The sequence below is a fragment of the Paramormyrops kingsleyae genome, chromosome 15 (genome assembly GCF_048594095.1).
Source record: "Paramormyrops kingsleyae isolate MSU_618 chromosome 15, PKINGS_0.4, whole genome shotgun sequence".
Taxonomy (NCBI): domain Eukaryota; kingdom Metazoa; phylum Chordata; class Actinopteri; order Osteoglossiformes; family Mormyridae; genus Paramormyrops; species Paramormyrops kingsleyae.
Genome location: NC_132811.1, coordinates 26,339,814 through 26,358,688, shown reverse-complemented (window position 1 = coordinate 26,358,688; position 18,875 = coordinate 26,339,814). Strand labels below are relative to the sequence as shown.

At 41.3% G+C, this 18,875-nt stretch overlaps 1 protein-coding gene across 5 annotated transcripts in view; it reads right to left on the bottom strand.

The window, feature by feature from the left end:
• Positions 1–5,956: 5,956 nt before the first annotated feature.
• The window catches only part of atp13a3 (ATPase 13A3), a 57,126-nt gene continuing 44,207 nt past the window's right edge, over positions 5,957–18,875 (bottom strand). For 4 of the 5 annotated variants that reach the window (XM_072699827.1, XM_072699830.1, XM_023819954.2 and 1 more), the window contains 14 exons: positions 18,713–18,837; positions 15,339–15,511; positions 14,705–14,830; positions 14,521–14,600; positions 14,391–14,433; positions 13,989–14,098; positions 13,594–13,690; positions 13,393–13,465; positions 12,177–12,354; positions 11,741–11,919; positions 11,493–11,581; positions 11,222–11,302; positions 9,210–9,302; positions 5,957–8,312 (listed from right to left, as the gene is read on the bottom strand). In XM_072699827.1, the coding sequence (XP_072555928.1) occupies positions 8,112–8,312; positions 9,210–9,302; positions 11,222–11,302; positions 11,493–11,581; positions 11,741–11,919; positions 12,177–12,354; positions 13,393–13,465; positions 13,594–13,690; positions 13,989–14,098; positions 14,391–14,433; positions 14,521–14,600; positions 14,705–14,830; positions 15,339–15,511; positions 18,713–18,837 (1,648 nt within the window). In that variant the 3' untranslated portion in view covers positions 5,957–8,111. The remainder of the gene's footprint in view (positions 8,313–9,209; positions 9,303–11,221; positions 11,303–11,492; positions 11,582–11,740; positions 11,920–12,176; positions 12,355–13,392; positions 13,466–13,593; positions 13,691–13,988; positions 14,099–14,390; positions 14,434–14,520; positions 14,601–14,704; positions 14,831–15,338; positions 15,512–18,712; positions 18,838–18,875) is intronic. The other variant, XM_072699831.1, reaches the window with a different exon arrangement.

Sequence of the window (18,875 nt, the reverse complement as noted above, 5' to 3'; positions counted from 1 at the left end):
CCACCTCTCACCTGATGATGCTGGGATTGGCTCCAGCTTCCCCATAACCCAGATGGATAAAACAGTATAGATAATGGACAGATGGATTATTTACATATTTCCTCCTTTTTTCTCTCCTCTCCTCTTTCCCCTCTTTCCCCTCTCCTTTTCCCTTCTTTCCCCCACCCTAGCAGTCCCTTTTGCCCCATCTTTGCTGGAACCTTCTAGCGATCGGCCTGCTTAACATTTCCTAACAATATCCTAACGATTCCTAACAATATCCTAACGATTCCTAACAATATCCTAACGATTCCTAACAATTCCTAACAACACTGCAAGAATTCCTAACTAGATCGTAACAATTCCTAACATTTCCTAACGAGGTCCTAACTCTGATCCGAACACTGCCACTGGAGGGGGCAAAAGAGCCAATCAGTTGAAACAGACGATGGGTTAGAAGAACCAATCAGCAATCAATGTTTTACGATTGGGATTATTGTCACGTGACAAGCACAGTAACGCGTCTTCTCGTCTCTGACTGCGAAATTAAGAGACTAGTAAGAGTAAAAGCGGTATGTACAAGCTGGTTTATGCATTTATGAACCTTACAGTATTTTTTATTTACTTTCCAGGAGTGTTATTGAAATTGCCAGTGTACGTGCTTCCAGAATCGTTCTCAAAAAGGCGCTTGTAAGATGCTTGTGAGTCTTCTCATATTTTATCCATATTTTGAACGATTCGAATAATAAACAATGTACAAACAACACGAACTGCAAGGGGAAAAGTGGGAAAGTCGGCGTTTTTTTTTTTTAAGAACTAGCTGGTGATCAGGGGTCATTGGTGACACACCACAGCACATAACAACGAAACGTGTCCTTTGCATTTGCATGCGACATAGCAGGGGCCAGTTAATTCAGCACCCGGAGAGCAGTGCTTGAGGGTGGTACTTTCAATACCAATTACAACAGTATCATCCTCAAATCAACCATCAGTACACCTGAATCGTCACAGAAAATGGAGACAGCAAGAAGCAGACCTTGAAGACCAGGAGCGTGTGGCAAAGGGGGAGCCACCAAGAAAGCGACTCTGCAAAGAGGATTACCAATATCAGTGCAGAGTATGTGGTCAACCCAAAAACAAAAGCACTGGCCACACACAGATGAAGGGAAAGTGGTACTGTCCAGCATCTGGACAGACCATTACAGAATGGAAAGACACTCTTGGCAATCCATAAAAGAATAACAATTAGGCAAATTATTTTTCTTCATTTATCACTGTTGTTTCACTTTCACAAGAATGTTACATGTGTTTTTTGTTGTTTTATATGAGTGAGTGTGAAAAATGTGTCCAATCAAAAGATGTTCCATTGTCCTTTGAATTTTGGATACATAAAACTATAAAAATTAATAGTTTTTCTGAAGAAAAGGTTAAAAGGGAATGATGGTATTGTATGGAAATACAACTGTTGACATTTGTCAATTTCCACTTTAATTTTTGATACAAAAACATCAAAAAATAAACATTTTCTGGACAAAGGTTAAAAGTGAGTAAAAGACTCTTTTATGGAAATAGACATGTTTTATTTGTATAGGGTTATACATGTATAGAGTGGCACGGTAGTCCAGTGGTTCGCACTGTCACCTCACAGCAAGAAGGTCCTGGGTTCAATCCCCAGGTCACCCCGGGTGCCTTTCTGTGTGGAGTTTGCATGCTCTCCCAGTGCATGCCTGGGTTTCTTTCCAAAGACATGCCAATTATAGGTGAACTGGCTACTTTAATATTGCCCATAGGTATGCATGCAAGTGTGTCTTTGTCTGTGTTGGTGGACTGGCGGCCTGTCCAGAGTGTACCCCACCTCTCACCTGATGATGCTGGGATTGGCTCCAGCTTCCCCATAACCCAGATGGATAAAACAGTATAGATAATGGACAGATGGATTATTTACATATTTCCTCCTTTTTTCTCTCCTCTCCTCTTTCCCCTCTTTCCCCTCTCCTTTTCCCTTCTTTCCCCCACCCTAGCAGTCCCTTTTGCCCCATCTTGTACCGGGCAAATGCCCGGTGGGCCGACGCACATTTTTGGGCCGGCCCGGGGCCCTCCGCTGGATCGTAGGGGCCGCTCCCATGTACGAAATACATAAAAAATTATACTGAGGTAACTTCTTCCGAGCTTTCAGAAGATAAGATATAACACCTATGTTTTTCCTATGACTTGCAATTTTATATATCTCTCATTTTTGTTATACATTCTTATTATGGTGGGTGTATGGTTTAATTTTTAATTTAAAAAAGAAAAACCTGTAAAATCCCTACAACAAACTTAGAATATAATATATAGTAATGTTTTGAAGTCAAACTAAGCTGTTCCTTTTGTATTTAATGGTTTTCCGTTTGACGGATTTGCAAAAAACTGCTGTGCATGATGGGTAGGATCTAAAGGCTGCCTAACGTCCTCATCTGTCTGACGACTGTTGCGTATGTTGGTCCAGAAAGTAATTCAATTTCGCTATGCAGCCTATGTTCTTAAAAACTGCTTTTTGTTGGATATGGCCCGATTATATGCCGTGGACATTTTAATTTGTTTGTTTGCAATTTCGCCAGGTAGGCTACCTTCTTTAAACTGCGTTTTGTTAGACTACATATTTCGGGATGTTGTATTGTAGTCTTTGTAAATATGTATATAGTTTAGCCTAACCCAGCCACTTAAGGGAGCAAGCCAGCTCAGCTAGGTGCCGGTCCCAAGCCCGGATTAATGAGGAGGGTTGACGTCAAGAAATAAACAGACTGTATCTCCACTGCATCACTGATGTCAAAATGTGAGAAATATGTGGTTGTATAAATAAATGCGTTAAAGTAGGTTAATGATTCTATACTGTCTAAATTGTATAAAAAGTTAGGCTACATGACACTTGAATGGGCTATAGGCCTACCCGAATGCATGGACGCATTTTGAGAATATGTTTATGTTTCTTTGACATCCACTTTCACTTCAAGGTGGGAATTGTGACACTGTAGCCATCTCTCCCAAGATGAATTCCTGAGTTGTGAAAGAGCATATCAATTTTTTTAATATGGTTACTCTCTTCCTTGTAAGCTGCTGCACTTTATTTTAATTTTTGAAATCACACAACGTTCACATATATCACATACACTCACCTAAAGGATTATTAGGAACACCTGTTCAATTTCTCATTAATGCAATTATCTAATCAACCAATCACATGGCAGTTGCTTCAATGCATTTAGGGGTGTGGTCCTGGTCAAGACAATCTCCTGAACTCCAAACTGAATGTCAGAATGGGAAAGAAAGGTGACTTAAGCAATTTTGAGCGTGGCATGGTTGTTGGTGCCAGACGGTCCGGTCTGAGTATTTCACAATCTGCTCAGCTACTGGGATTTTCACGCACAACCATTTCTAGGGTTTACAAAGAATGGTGTGCAAAGGGAAAAACATCCAGTATGTGGCAGTCCTGTGGGCGAAAATGCCTTGTTGATGCTAGAGGTCAGAGGAGAATGGGTCGACTGATTCAAGCTGATAGAAGAGCAACTTTGACTGAAATAACCACTCGTTACAACTGAGGTACAGTATGCAGCAAAGCATTTGTGAAGCCACAACACGCACAACCTTGAGGCGGATGGGCTACAACAGCAGAAGACCCCACCGGGTACCACTCATCTCCACTACAAATAGGAAAAAGAGGCTACAATTTGCACGAGCTCACCAAAATTGGACAGTTGAAGACTGGAAAAATGTTGCCTGGTCTGATGAGTCTCGATTTCTGTTGTGACATTCAAATGGTAGAGTCAGAATTTGGCGTAAACAGAATGAGAACATGGATCCATCATGCCTTGTTACCACTGTGCAGGCTGGTGGTGGTGGTGTAATGGTGTGGGGGATGTTTTCTTAGCACAATTTAGGCCCCTTAGTGCCAATTGGGCATCGTTTAAATGCCACGGCCTAGCTGAGCATTGTTTCTGACCATGTCCATCCCTTTATGACCACCATGTACCCATCCTCTGATGGCTACTTCCAGCAGGATAATGCACCATGTCACAAAGCTCGAATCATTTCAAATTGGTTTCTTGAACATGACAATGAATTCACTGTACTAAAATGGCCCCCACAGTCACCAGATCTCAACCCAATAGAGCATCTTTGGGATGTGGTGGAACGGGAGCTTCGTGCTCTGGTTGTACATCCCACAAATTTCCATCAACTGCAAGATGCTATCCTATCAATATGGGCCAACATTTCTAAAGAATGCTTTCAGCACCTTGTTGAATCAATGCCACGTAGAATTAAGGCAGTTCTGAAGGCGAAAGGGGGTCAAACATATTATTAGCCATAATACGTATTAGTATGGTGTTCCTAATAATCCTTTAGGTGAGTGTATATCCTCTGGTATGTCGCATATCGTATAAATAATCGTAGTGGGCCGCCATGACCAAAAAATGCCAGGGCCATTTTTTGGTCCCAGTCCAGCCCTGGCGGAGGCCAAGGGACGGATGTGACATGCATCCCTACGACATGCTACAACATGCAACAGCTCACTAGCTTACTGCACCAGATACATTACAACACATTGTAAGCACAGCCTACTATCCCACCTTATGCATAACATACTCACACACTGCACCATTGAAAGTGAAAAGGGTACAGTAAATGGACTACTAAATATACATGAGATAGACATGTTCAATAAAGTGTGCCTTAATGGACTATGGGATACAATGCATGCCAGCCGATTTTCAGATAATGTATCTTTTTTGATAATTACACTGTGTCCATTCACCATCAGTGATTGTATGAGAGGGACAGCTATTGAACATGAAGTCCACATGCAAACATTCAAATGTTAATTACAAATTGCACTGGAAAACCAGTTAGGTGTGCAATCGTTGCTATCAACTCAAAATGCTGAACCAATATCTCATTGCAGCAGAAATAGCCACTTTGCAGCTACTCTTAGATGTTAATACTAGTACAACATGTAGTGAAATGTACCCTGAAAACCCATAGACCAGGGGTCACCAAAATTTTTGAAACGAAGGGCTACCAGTTTGAAACGCCCTCCCAAAGTTATGTAAACTTTATATATAATAAACATGTTTTAAATGCTTTTTTTTTTAGATATTGTCATTTTCAAATCTATATAAATGCAAATGTGATTAAAGAAGAATAACAACAGGATAAAATAAAATTTTACATGCTGCTCACTGGTGAGTTGTGCTATTTTTAGAACAGGTCCGCGGGCGACTAATGTGGTCCTTGGGGGCATCCTGGTGCCCACGGGCACCATGTTGATGACCCCTGCCTTAGACTGTGCAAATCAAAAATAGAATTAAAAATTAAGAATAAGACAGCAAGTTAAAAATCTTAAAAATCTAAAAAAATCTAAAAGTTAAAAAAAAAACTAAGAATAAAATACACGCATAATATAGAGAAATATAGTCATTCTAATATAGAAAATAATCTTAAAGTTTAAAAACTGTACATGTGCATATGATTTAAAGTGCAGTGTGCCTTGTTGCAGTGACATAAGTATAAATATATGTAAAGACATGTAATTTAAAGATTGTTAAAAATAGCAGGTTGGTGACAGGTAGGAAGAGTTTACATGAGTTGTGTATATTAAGGATGTAGTAGTGGCATGTCCTGATTAAGAAGTCTTATGGCGTGAAAATAGAAGCTCCTCCTGGGTCTCTCTGTATTTGCCATAATACTTCTGAAGCGCCTGCCTGATTTCAGCAGCTCAGACAGACTTGGGATGAGACGAGTCTGTTTAGATCCTGGTTGCTCTGCTCTGGCATCTCCTGGTATAAATGTCCTGCAGAGATGATAGAGAAGATCTGGTACAGTGCTCTGCTGCCCAAGTCACTCTTTGTAGTCCCTTAATGCCCTGTACCAGGATGTGATGTTCTCAGGAAATGTGGGTCAGGAAATGAAAAATGAAAATAACACAAAATTAACACCACAATACAATTTCTTAATGTTTATTTAAAAAAAGAGTAAATAAACAGGAATCAAGCTTTCAAAATTAGAAATACAGCCCATGGAAATGAAATAAAAATAAATAAAAAATAAATTACGCGTAGAAAAATTTGCAAATTCATTACATATATTTAGGAAAAAAAATGCATAATTCTGAACTTCCAGAAGGAAAAGAGAAAGTTACCAAAAGCATTTATTACAATGATCCATATATGTAATACAATGTTCGCAGTTTTCTTTACATTTACCTGAGGCAATAAATTCAATAAAAATTTCCAAGATCCAAAGCTGAACTGTACTAGCAGCGAAGCCTATATACTTGTGATCTTATACACTATCAAAACTCAAAACTTTTGTACCACCAAATCAAAATTTGGTCTTGATTTCATTGGTTTAAAAATAAAATACTGTAGATGAATTCCATGAAGTTATTTGTGATGATTTTGAGTACACATAATGAAAGTGAACTGCTTTTGTAATAAAATCTTGACTAATGAAAATGTAAATACGTAAAAAGTACTGTAGAGTAGTTTTGAATATTTACTACTTCTGATGGAGAGTGGATACAATTCAATAATTAAATACAAAAGCTATTTAATCGTACAACATAATTAACGTATACAAAACAGCAATGATAAGAGACAGCTTCATTTTTTTTTCTTCCAAAACCCACTGCTAACATCTTGTCCTATTGACAAACAGGAAAAGCACACGAGTTTCCACTTAGTCTTATTGCTTTACCTAACAAGGGGAGCCAGGGTGGTCATTTACATACAAGACTAAAAGAACAAGCTGAAGCACATTTCTCAGATTTGGTTCTTCACCTGTGCATCAAGAACATTTTTCTGTGTTACAACATAATTTGTGAAAAAAGGAAAAGAAACCTCTTAGATCCACTTCTAAACAAAAATAAATTTTATAAACATTTTTTTCAGGTCATATGTTGCGCGTTTCCCACAATTACTGACATTTGATAATTGATAAATCCAACAAAATGAACATGATTTGAGAATGAATTCAATTCAGTCTAAGCTCCCCTGATGGGTCATTAGGTAATTGCCCCAAGCACTGCACATGCTGTCAGCTTTGGCCTATGTTTTCACTACCATGCACCAAGGTAGAGTTCTCTCCCAGTCAGAAATTAACAATTGCTATGAAAATAGTAATAAACTGACAGAAAAAGCAGTCAAAAGTGACCTGAAGTGCTCTGCAAATGACACAAGCACAACTCCCCGCTCCCTAACATCGCTGCTACCTCCATGTTCTCTGTTATTACTTTGTCCATTACAATAAGACAATCTGTCAATTTGTGCCATTATTAGTAATTGAAAAGCAAACAATTTATTTTTAAAAGAAAATGATAAAATGAAATGCTGTGTCGGAATTCTACTGGATGTAGTTACTGGGCTCACCGGATAACACGAGGTGGCAGGCTGCCACATGTCATCGTTCCACACCACCTTTGTCGGAACTTTGGAAAACAGACCATAGTTTCATCTGTAATGAGGGTTCTGTTCACAATGCCTGGCTATTCTTGATTATCATACTTCAGAATGTTCTTCCACAGGAAGAAATATAGAAAATACACATCTCAATTTCAGTATTAACTAAGAACCATGACAGCATGAGCTGACAGCATTTCAGCAGCTTGTTGCATCATGAAGCCATATCTGCATTTTTTGAGATTTTATTATTTTTTTTAAACAGTGCGTTCTCGGGTTACATGTCGTTTTTTCCCATGGCCGATCCCAAGTTTTAATTCTTAACCATTTTTAAGCTCTCAGTGTGTAAAGTATGATTTTCACAGGAAATCTTGATATCATCTTAAAAATCCCATTGCAGAATCCATTTGCATTCTTGATTTTTTTCTGAAACTGAGCAATGGCATGAGAGTCCCAAAAGCACAAGAAATGACAGTTCCCAGCCTGAGAATCCAAAAAGCACAACCTTACATTATGAAGGAGAGCAGCAATAACCTGGGAGATTAATGCTAGTTGGAGTGGCTCTGCCGCAGGCTGCAAAGCGAGCACAAGAAACTGAAGAGGCTCTGCTTTCCAGAGGTCACTGCCTATGTTCAGTGCTTACCATTCCACTATCTCAGTCTCTTTTTGGTCACCTCAGCCCATAGGCCAGAGGAAGTGCTAGGAGGCAGACTGGATGTGGGAGGATCGGCTCTCAGGACTTGGGGGTGTCTTGGCCTCGGTGATGGTTTTGGGTTTGGGGGGCCAGTCAGGGTCGATGCGCAGCTCCTGGGCCAGGTGCATGTAGCGTGCCTTTGGGACCTGCTTCCTCCGGCAGCAAAGCCACAAGGGCCACTTGGAGCCCCAGCACTCAATGGCTGACTGTCAATGGTAAGAACGACAAGACATCAGCCAATTTTCACTGGTGCTTCTCCCTTCTGCATCCCAGAGTCCAACGTGGAATGTTTAGTGTAATACATGACCATATGGAAAGACTAAATTATAAAACTATAAACTAAATTATCTACTATCGAAAGAGAATCCATTTCAGCACATTTTTTTTGTCATGCAAATAGTGGGATGTATGTGAAGGGAAAAAGCTTTTAGCAAAAGAATGGTTCAAAAAGTAATGAGCCAGAGTTTCATGGGGTGGAAAAAAGGACTTCCTCCCACAGTTGCAACCCCCCCCCCATAAATAAATAAATATAAAGGCCTACCCCCACAAAAAAATAACAACAACAGTAATAATTATGATAAAAGAGCCTATTGGCTATCTGCAGACAATACACTGAATTTGATTTGAATCCTCCACCAACTTTAAACTTCTCCCTCCACCCTGAGACTGTTCACCACAGCCTCTACCCTGAGACTGTTCACCATAGGGGTAAGGCCCAGCAACACCAGGACTCACAAACTCACAGGCCCATTCCTGTCGATTATAGCTGACCGGAAGAGATACTGTAGTCCCAGAATGAGATCTCTAAACAATCCTATGATGAAGACATATCTGATGAAGGTTCTCCATTCATAGCTACAAGGTAGATGTACTATGCTACAGACAGAATGGAGCCAAATGGAGCTGCTAGTGTATTAGCCAAAAAGCCAAGGAACTCCTGCACCAGGAGCCCAGAGTGGAGCAGGGGGGTGAACTGATCACAGCAATCACTGTATGCACATGCAAAGTCAAAGGCAGTATGGAGGGAGGTGTGAGAAGAGGGCAGGGTGAAGAGAGACATGAGGAAGTCAAAGCTACAGTGAACAAAGCGTGAGGTTTCCAACCTGAGGTGACTGTGAAGCAGGGGTCACGGCATAGCTGCCCTGCTTGTTTCGGCTGAACACGAGTTTCCATAAGATGATGTCAAGGATGAGCATCTAAAGAACATTGCATTGGGCAGGAGAAAATTAAGAGAGCTACTGATCATCTTTACTCAACTTATCCTTCATTACCTGAATCGATCCAAGATATGATTCTCTGGTATATTAGCTGGGAATATGTTTGTGGGGGTCATTAAAAAGAAAAGGAATAAAAGCAAAGGAAAAAAAATCACTTTAGCTGAGATCCTGAATTGATAGAAATCTTTCAAAACAGCTGTACAGTCAGCCCTCGTGCATTCGCACTTCGTGATTCGCAAATTCACAGACCTGCAAGAATTTCATTGGAACCAAACTTATTTGCATTCGCGTTTTTTCCGCACATCTGCGAAATCCTCAAAAAACCCTGCAGAAGTGTTCATGTTTAATTTTCGTAGCAATTTTCATGCTTTTAAGTGTAAAATTGGTGAAAAATTTAGTTAATGAAGATCTAGTGTTTTTGGGGAAAGTTCAAGACATACAATATTGATCACTTAAAAAAATCGTTTAAAACGTGTCTTTCTTTCGTTCCTTTTTATGTACATACTGTACTGTACCTTTACAAGATGCGAATCCCATTCGCAAAGTTTATTGCTTTGGAACGCTAATGGTTAGATAAATATTACTAAATAGTTAATTTACTATTTTGTAATAGTAAATATACGTTAACGTAAATTCAACGCACAAAAATTATAAATTTCTTGAAAGGTGCAAATGTTTACGTATATAGCAAATGCGTCGCGGGCTTCCTTCTCAAGACGCATCTGCTATAAACACTGAAAGAGTTGGAATCACAGACCATGGTTACCAGCTTTTCACCCTGCTGATTGTGCAGTAGCCGTATAGGACTTCTGTCAATAAGTTTACAGTCCTGTGTGTTTACTCATTTGACCTTACTGTGAATGCAAAAGAAAATGGCAGCCAATGCCGTGTTCTATGAATTAGTAGGGGTAACATTAGTATACTGTACTGTACATGTGCTAGTGTGACAAATATCCATTAGGCGATACTGTACTCTAGCTTTACATCAAACATTTGTTTTTTTTAAAGGTAATGTATTAAGCTAACTTTTAAATGAAATTAAAGTGTTTTGGGAGCATATTTAGGGTTTTAACTATAGAAATAAGCACATATTACCATTTTTAGTGACTATACCAAACATCTGTGAATTCTCCTCATTCATGACGTGTTCTGGAACCTAACCTCAAGAATGTCTGAGGTCTGACTGTATACGTTTCTATAGAATGATTCACCCTGGCTTCGCACAGTCATGCTGCTTTGGGATGGCAGGTCTGTGCTGGATGTAGAAAGCTTGGCTTAGAAGTGTGGTGCCTTAAGCTTCCATGCAGAGTTCACACAGGAGCCTAGGGGCCCCACGGGGATCAGGTAAAGCAGTGCCCATGACTCAGATGCCTGGTACCAGTCAGGGGGCAACCTTCCAGCTACTTGACTCAAAGTAAGCCGGTGGGTTCAGAACGCTATTTTAAACTGTGGGACTTATGACCTTGTTTGATGTAGTGAAACTCAAACGGCAGCATTATGAGGCATCCGCCTCGGGGCTGTTCTTTCCTGTTATGTCCCAGTGCTGATAAGTTAGGATAGAAGTTCAACCGGTTAACTGAGGAGCAGCAACCAGGCGAGAGTGTGTGCTGAGGCAGGCCATGCTTTTTTCACAGCAAACCAGGCAGGGGCGATCAGGCTCATTTAGGTTACATTTAAGGAGATGTCAGTGTCAAAAATGCTCACATTCTGGACAAGCTTGAAGGAAAAAGAAGGAGCTTACGGCCAATCCCAAAGTGTACCGTCATGCACAAAAATATCATGTTAGGCTCCATGACTCAGTATCTATGTTGAAAAATTCAAGTAAACTAAGCAATAGGCCATTACCTATATTGGAGTCATATTCCTTACATCACAAGAGAAGTCACACAGTAACATACCTCCATGAAGATGGATACAGTCGCGTTGAGCCCAATGATGAAAAGCATTGTCATTCGCCACTCAAATGGAACACACACGATCTAAGAGGGGAGAGCATGGGATGAACCCAATAGTCTGTACAGTTTGTTAGCATCTATCTACCATAAAGTCTTCCAGTACAAGCTATTTTAATCTTAAAATTGATGCCTTTTATTTGAATCACAACACTCAGAACTCCACTTGGCAATGCATTCATAAGACCATGCTATCAACTTGTGATTGCACGTTCACCTGCAGGAAGTCGTCGATAGTGGAGGTTGGATATAACATGATGAAGAACAGGAAAGAGTAAAGGGTGAGAACTGACAGCACGAAGGGCCCTGCAGAGAGAGAAACACGAGGAGATTATTCATGCCTCACATGAGGTTACACAGCATTATTCAGAGACACTGAGAATACACTGACTACTGAATTTACTCAAGAAGCAACAACCTTATAGACACACTTGGAGAAAATGCAAGTAAAACAAGAACACGTACAGTTTTTGTAGCTTGGCTGCCTGAAGGGCTTTCCTTTGGAGAACACGACAGCAACAATTAGGTACTGGAAGGAGGAGATGTAGAAAAGAGTTGTGTTCTCATAGTTCTGGATGTTGTGCTCGTCCATCTCTGTGTCGTTGTGATTTGACATATTGCTAAAATCAGACGCGTTGCAGGCGCTGAAGAACAGAGAGAGAAACGGACAAAAGGAGAATTTCACAAGTTCAAATTTATTGTCATTTATTCTGAATATACAATGAAATACTTATGCTCTGGTAATCTCTCTACCTTACATAATAGATATACAAAAATTAAAAGAAATGAATAAAACAACCTCAATTATATAAAAAAAACCTCACATTATACAGTGCACCAGTTATTACAAAAATATATAGAATACGTACTGTACCGTATGGCATATAATGGCGGTACTCACTCGCTGTACGGTGTCCACTTCTCATACCAGCTCTGGTGCTGGACCCAGAAGAAAGAGAGGGCCTGGAAACCCAGGCAAATGAGGATCTGGGTCATCACAGAGAAAAGCAGCGGCCTGGAGATAAGGCCTGATGGGGGGCGGCGAGCCACCAGCTCCCTCCAAGCCGGGTTCAAACTCACTGCAAGAACAAGGGCGCAAAGAGCAGCCAGCGTTCATGGTTTCAGGTCAAAGGTTAGCATAGTGCTGCCATCAGCTCACAAGAGGAGGAACCACAGGCAGATTTGTGGAAATTCAGTTTTTATGATGTGTGATACAGAAAACTCCAGGTATCATAGAAAAGTATCATCTAACGTGTGTCACCAACCATGGATTCTGAATAAAACTAGACTACATCATCGGCTAAAAGCAAAAATCTCTTGCCCTGACGCTAACTTGTTCTCATAAATGCAGCCTAATTGCACTAAAGCTGGCCATATACTTCAGACGACACTGACAAAATCCAATGTCATTTTGGCAACATAATGTAGCATGAGCAGTGATTACCGATTGCTTGTGTAAGGCACCCAAAGGGAACTTTTTATTCTGATCCCACCCACTGTCCATTATTGCGAGACATAAAAATAACACCATGGGGTTCATCAGTAGGACTAATTGTGCAGTTACCAGCATGCTTTGCACCACACCTCAGTTTCAATAGTGTAAATCAATATGTGTATTCATGCATTTCTGTAAACAGTAAATGTAACTGTGACAAGCAAATTGTTGGCTTCCTTAGCTGTGCCACTGCTAGTACTGAACCAATAGTGGCTGTAAATAAAGAGCAACTTCCATTTTAAAAGAGCCGTCATCTCCTTTATTAAAATGGCACAAATAGTTAGATTTAGGACGTCTCTCCAAAGTATTTACACTTCAGAGAGTCACAGTTCACGTTTTGCTTTGCATCCCCCATAATTGCTTCATCTCGTAAAATGACACACACTCCACAATACGTTTATTTGTGCTCGGTATGTAGGTCAGCTGCATCAAAAACATTCTGTGCCTTCAAGGGTTGTGGTGTGACACAGAACGAACAATGCAGCAGCATCGTTTTAAGTGTGTAACTGATTGTTCTCGCCGATGTGTTCGATTTCGTTTTGTCCAGAAGTCATTAGTATACGGCAGCCTTTATGTTCATTGGGCTCCCTGGCACTAACTAAGGATGTCTTCTAATACTCACTTGTGAAGACAATGAGGAGAATGATGGCAATATCGATAAAAAGGAACTGGAAGTCTCCTAGGTTGCTCAGGACCTGAAACGTCAAAGACCAAATCGTCAAGATTTTGGCCAACTACCTTCAGGGTATAGAAGCAATGGAGCGCCTTGCAAGTGAAACAGGCACCCTCTTTGGGCAGGCCAAGCAGGGCATAGCACACTCACAGAGTACAGGAGAGTCACGCTGATGTACTGAATAATACTGTAGAGGGCCATGAACTTGAACACACAGAAGGACGTGATGAGGGCAGCTCGTCCTTCCCTACAGCGAAACACCAGTTGAAATGTACATATTAAGAAGGTTATGGGTTCAAGTCCCAGGGAAGCACATCCACTGTACCCAGTTGTATAAATGAATGTCCACAGAGCTTGATAAAGCAAGCACTGCATTAATAACTAAAGCAAGCAGTGCGGTTTCAGCCTAGGAGATGCTGAGATGAAGCTGTGCATCCCAGTCCTCTGTAGGGTCACTCTACTGATAATGTCAGAAAGTTAAGGTGGAAGGCTAAACAGCCCTCACTTGAATCTTCATTTTGTGTGTTGATGCATCAGAGGATTACCTGATGAGGTTGGGTACACAGGAGATGTTTGGTGTTCTGGAGGTAAAGGGGGAGGCGACAGAGGCCTCCAGCTCAGACAAAGAGATGCCGCTGTGAGCTCTCTTCAGGGCCTAGTGGAGAAGAAGCAGAGAGCTGAATGACTTCATATGCAATCCAGGTTAAAGGCACCAAACAGGCTCTGGGGACATCAATCACTCTGAAGATGCATTGGCAAACCTTCATTAAATCACCACATTCATGCAACACAATCAATGCGTTAAACAAATACAACAGAAAGAGATCTCCGAACACATCGTAAGCATCATTACAGCACCGTGCAGGTCTGATCAATATCTCTACCCATTTATAGTAAGCTTTTGTGTGTGACACTGCTTGCCTTTAAATGGACAAACAAATACTCACACCACAGTCATTTGCTCCATCGCCGCACATTCCAACAAAATAACTGCAAATGAAAGAAACACAGCCTGGTTTACAACATGCTCTGGGGCAGAATGAAAAGGTGGAACATTAAACAAGATGACAGACTCACTCCACGCTCTGCAAAGCCTCCACCAGCTGGGTCTTCTGATCGGGAGCCATCCGGGCGAATACGGTGCCGTGAAGAACCAGCTACCGGAGTGGCCGTGAGGCAGAGGAAGGGAGGGGGGGGGGTTACCGAGAGCTTATGTCACGTTACAGCAAAACACGCGAAACAATCCAGCTGGGGGCCCCACCTTCTGCACCAGATCTGGGAAGTGCTCTGTGATGACAGCAAATGACTTTCCACTCATGGCAAAGTGGTACTGCTCCTGAGACCTAGACTCCTCAGCTTCGTCATCCTGCATGCCGATTTCCACTTCCTGCCAAATAAACGTATTGTGGAGAGTGAGTCATTTTAAGAGATGAAACGAGCATGGGGGGTGCAAAGTGAAGGGTGAACTGTGATACTCTGAAGTGTAAATACTCAGGAGAGACAACCTAAATCTATTTGTGCTATATATGAATAAGGGTATCCTGGTTCAGTGGGGGCCTAATGATTGCATTTGTAACTGAAAGATTGCTGGTTCGAATCCCGACAGCAAAGTACCGCCCCCAAGCACTGCTCCCTGGGCGCTGAATTAGCTGCCCTGTGCTATGTCACGATGTCACATATGGGTTAAATGCAGAGGACACATTTCGTTGTTGTGTGCTGTGGTGTGTCAACACTGATCACCAAAATTCCAAATACAATAATTTTCTAACACTGACTAAATTCTGGTCCATAGTCTGGCCAAGTCTTTGCATCATTGTCAAATAAACATTAGAAAAAACATTAAAAGGACTGTCATCTCCTTAACCCTCCATACAGGGGGGGCTCAGACCACTGACCTCCACTTGAACACTCTTGCTGGAGTTTTGAACAGGGCTATCTGCATAATGCCAGTTGATCTTGGCAGCCTGCCCATCTTTGGGAGGGATGGCATCAGCGATGATGACCCGGTCTTGTGGTGGGATCATCCCACAGTCTCGTGCCACCGATATAGCGGTCAGCATGTTGTCACCTGGCGAAAAGCACAGTGGATTTGACACAAGTTCATATCAAAACTGCAGCAATTCCCAACTGCAGTAGATAAGGATTTCTGAAATAGTAATGTTAAAGGTTGGCTAATAATATCCCTCATCTCTTTTAAAGCTATAGGTAAGATGCCATCAGGACCCTGTGATTCATTTTGAGCTTAGCTAGGCTTTGTACCACATCAGCCTCAGTTATACATATATTGGTCATAGATGATGCTGTATTTGTACTAAATGGTGTCAGGTTACTTGTGTTCCCTACTGTGAACACCCGTATAAAATAATCATTAAACTTATTTACTATATCAATTTCATTTTCAATTATAAGACCTTTACTATCCGGCACATTAGTGATTTCAGCTTTTAGAGCTCTTTTGGAGTGAAAATATTGGAAGAAACTTTTAATGTCATCCTTAGCCTCCGATGCAATCTGCCTTTCTACATTCCTCTTAGCGAGTCTAATGTTATTTTTTTTAACTCAACCTGTATACTTAGATACTCCTGCTTTATTTTGAAATTGTTAGTTAATTTCCATTTGTGGAAGAGACCCCTTTTCCTCCTCACTTTATTCTTAATTTCTGTAGTAAAACACCTTGGCTGCAGTTTCCTAGATTTAGTTTTGCTGGAAACAGGTATGAAGTCCTCTTGCACTGGCAACAACATGCTTTTAAAAAATTCCCATGCCTCTTCAACAGTTTTGTTGCTTAACTCCATCCAGTTTACAGTATCTAGTTTCAGTCTCATTCCATTAAAGTTAGCCTTCCTTACATTGGATGTTTTTGTTTTGGACTTTGCTCTTCGGACACTAAAATTAACCTCAAATTTAATCATGTTGTGATCCACTACCGTCCAGTGGTTCTAAAACCTCTAATTTTCCAATCCTATCCTGGTTGTTAGACAAAACAAGATCAAGAAGGGCATCTCCTCTGGTAGGGGTATTAAACTGAGTAAAAAATCAATCTTGTACTAATTCCACCATCTCAAGTTCATTTACAGAAAAGCCAGAGACGGTATCCCAGGTAAATTAAAATCACCCATAACCACCACATCATTTTTATTACTCATAATCCTGATATCATCATATAACATTCTACTTTCCTCTACAGCTACTTTAGGTGCTCTATAACAAACACAGACAATTAGGCCATTAGAGTTTTTAGCATCTAGTTTTACCCATACAGCTTCTGTACTTTTATTTTTAGCTCCCTTGTCTGCAAGTTTTCTTTTATGTACTGTATACAGCAACACCACCTCTCTCCCTCATCCAGTCTCTATGAACAACATGTAATCATCCATATTAAATTGTTCTCCATTATTGTCAGTCATCCATGTTTCTGTTATTCCATTAATGTCGTAAGAGTCTGATGAAAGTAAAACCTCTAAATCATGAATTTTGTTTCTAATACTCCTAGCGTTTAAGTACAGACTGCAAAGGGTAGGCCTTTTATTATGCTCACTTTTAATATTAATTGGGGCTTTCCATCTCCTCCCACCTATATTCATAACTAACCTCCCTGCCCCCCAGTCCTTAGTTTAAACATTCCTCAACTACTCAACACATACGCCTCCCCAATACACTGGTTCCCCTCTGGTTCAGATGCAACCCATCCAGTTTGAACAGGTCCCACTTGTTCCAGAAGGTCCTCCAGTGCCCCATAAACCTAAACCCGTCTTTCCTACACCACCCTTTTAGCCACGCATTTAATCTCCTTATCTCAGCTAACTTAGCCTGGCTTGCATGTGGCACGGGAAGTATTCCAGAGAATACCACTGTGGATGTTCTTCTTCTAAGCTTATCCGCGACTTCTATAAATTTATCCTGCAGAACAGCCCTCCTGCCCTTTCCTATGTCGTTGGTGCCAACATGCACCATGATCACCGGATCCACCCCGGCTGGGGCCAAAAGCCTGTCCACTCGATTCGGAAGGTCCCCCACCTGGGCACCAGGCAGGCAAGACACCGTACGGGACCCTCTATCATGGGTGCACACATAACTATCTACACCTCTAATAACTGAATCCCCTACTACCACAACCTCCCTCTTCCTGGGGGTAGGGGGCTCCTCAGTACCCAAGGACCCTCTTGCCCCCCCAGTCTCTTCCGGCTTTAAAGCTGGAAGCATCTGAAAGCGGTTAGACACAGTCATTTCAGGTGATGCCGCCTCTGTAAACTGTGTACGCCCTTTTCTACGTCTATGACCCACATTCAACCAGCTCTCTCGACCTCTCTGCCCTACATTCTCCTCCCTCCCCGCTTGTGACATACATACTGTCTCCCTAAAAGGTGTATTAACTCTCTCCTTTAACTAATTGTTGTGTTGGATGAGAGCCAGTTGCTCCTCTAGGTCACAAACTTTGACCACTAACTTACATCGCTCACAGATGAAGTCCAACTGGACGCAAACATCCAGAAGGGCAAACATCTTGCAAACACAACACTGAGCTGGCCCCATAACTATCTCACTATTACACTATCCCTTACTCCCAGCTCAGTATATTTATATAGCATATTTAAATTTTACTTGATTTAATTAACGTATAGTTAATATAATAAAATGCAGAGTACAATAAAACAGTAAATTTACAAAAAGTAAATTAAGCAAATTAACAATTACTTAATTTCCTACTGAATCATGTTTAACTAAAACAAAGCGAAGTTGCTCTAGGGAGGCCGAAAAACCACAAAAAACCCTCTCAAAGCAGGCTACTGCCGGAGTGGAAAAAAAAAGTGGAAAATGTCCTCCTGGCCCCGAATGGCGACCGAGCAAAGCTCAGGAGCAACTGTCCTTTTCAGAGTTAACATCATCGATATTAGATATTACCCCCGCGGACGTTTGTAGCGAAGGTACGCGGACAGAAACGCCGCTCAAGCGACACCCGCAGCTTTCGGTAACACTCGCGCTCTTTATTAACAAAGACAGACAAGCACTCATGCCAACCGGAAAAAAACATAACAACCACCCACGTAATCGTACTGGCACACAAACACTCAAATATACTTCCAAATAATTCCAATCAAACGCTTCAATAGGCGTACAATACAACACACGTGCACACAGCATCCACACTACTCCCTCACAGTGCAGCAATCCCAGCAGCCTCTACAGCAATCTATTATCTTGTTGACCTGTGACCAGAAGTTAAGTTTGCACATGCAAAGTGACCCACAAACTGCAACCCCTCCCTCACCCGTGACCATCACGGTGCGGATGCTGGCCCGCCGGAGATCTGCCAGGACCGCTGGTGTCTCAGTCTTCAGCTTGTTCTGCATGATGATCAGCCCCAGGAAATCCATGTTTTTCTCAATGTGATCCCTAAATAGGACATAATCGCACAAATGAATGACATATGT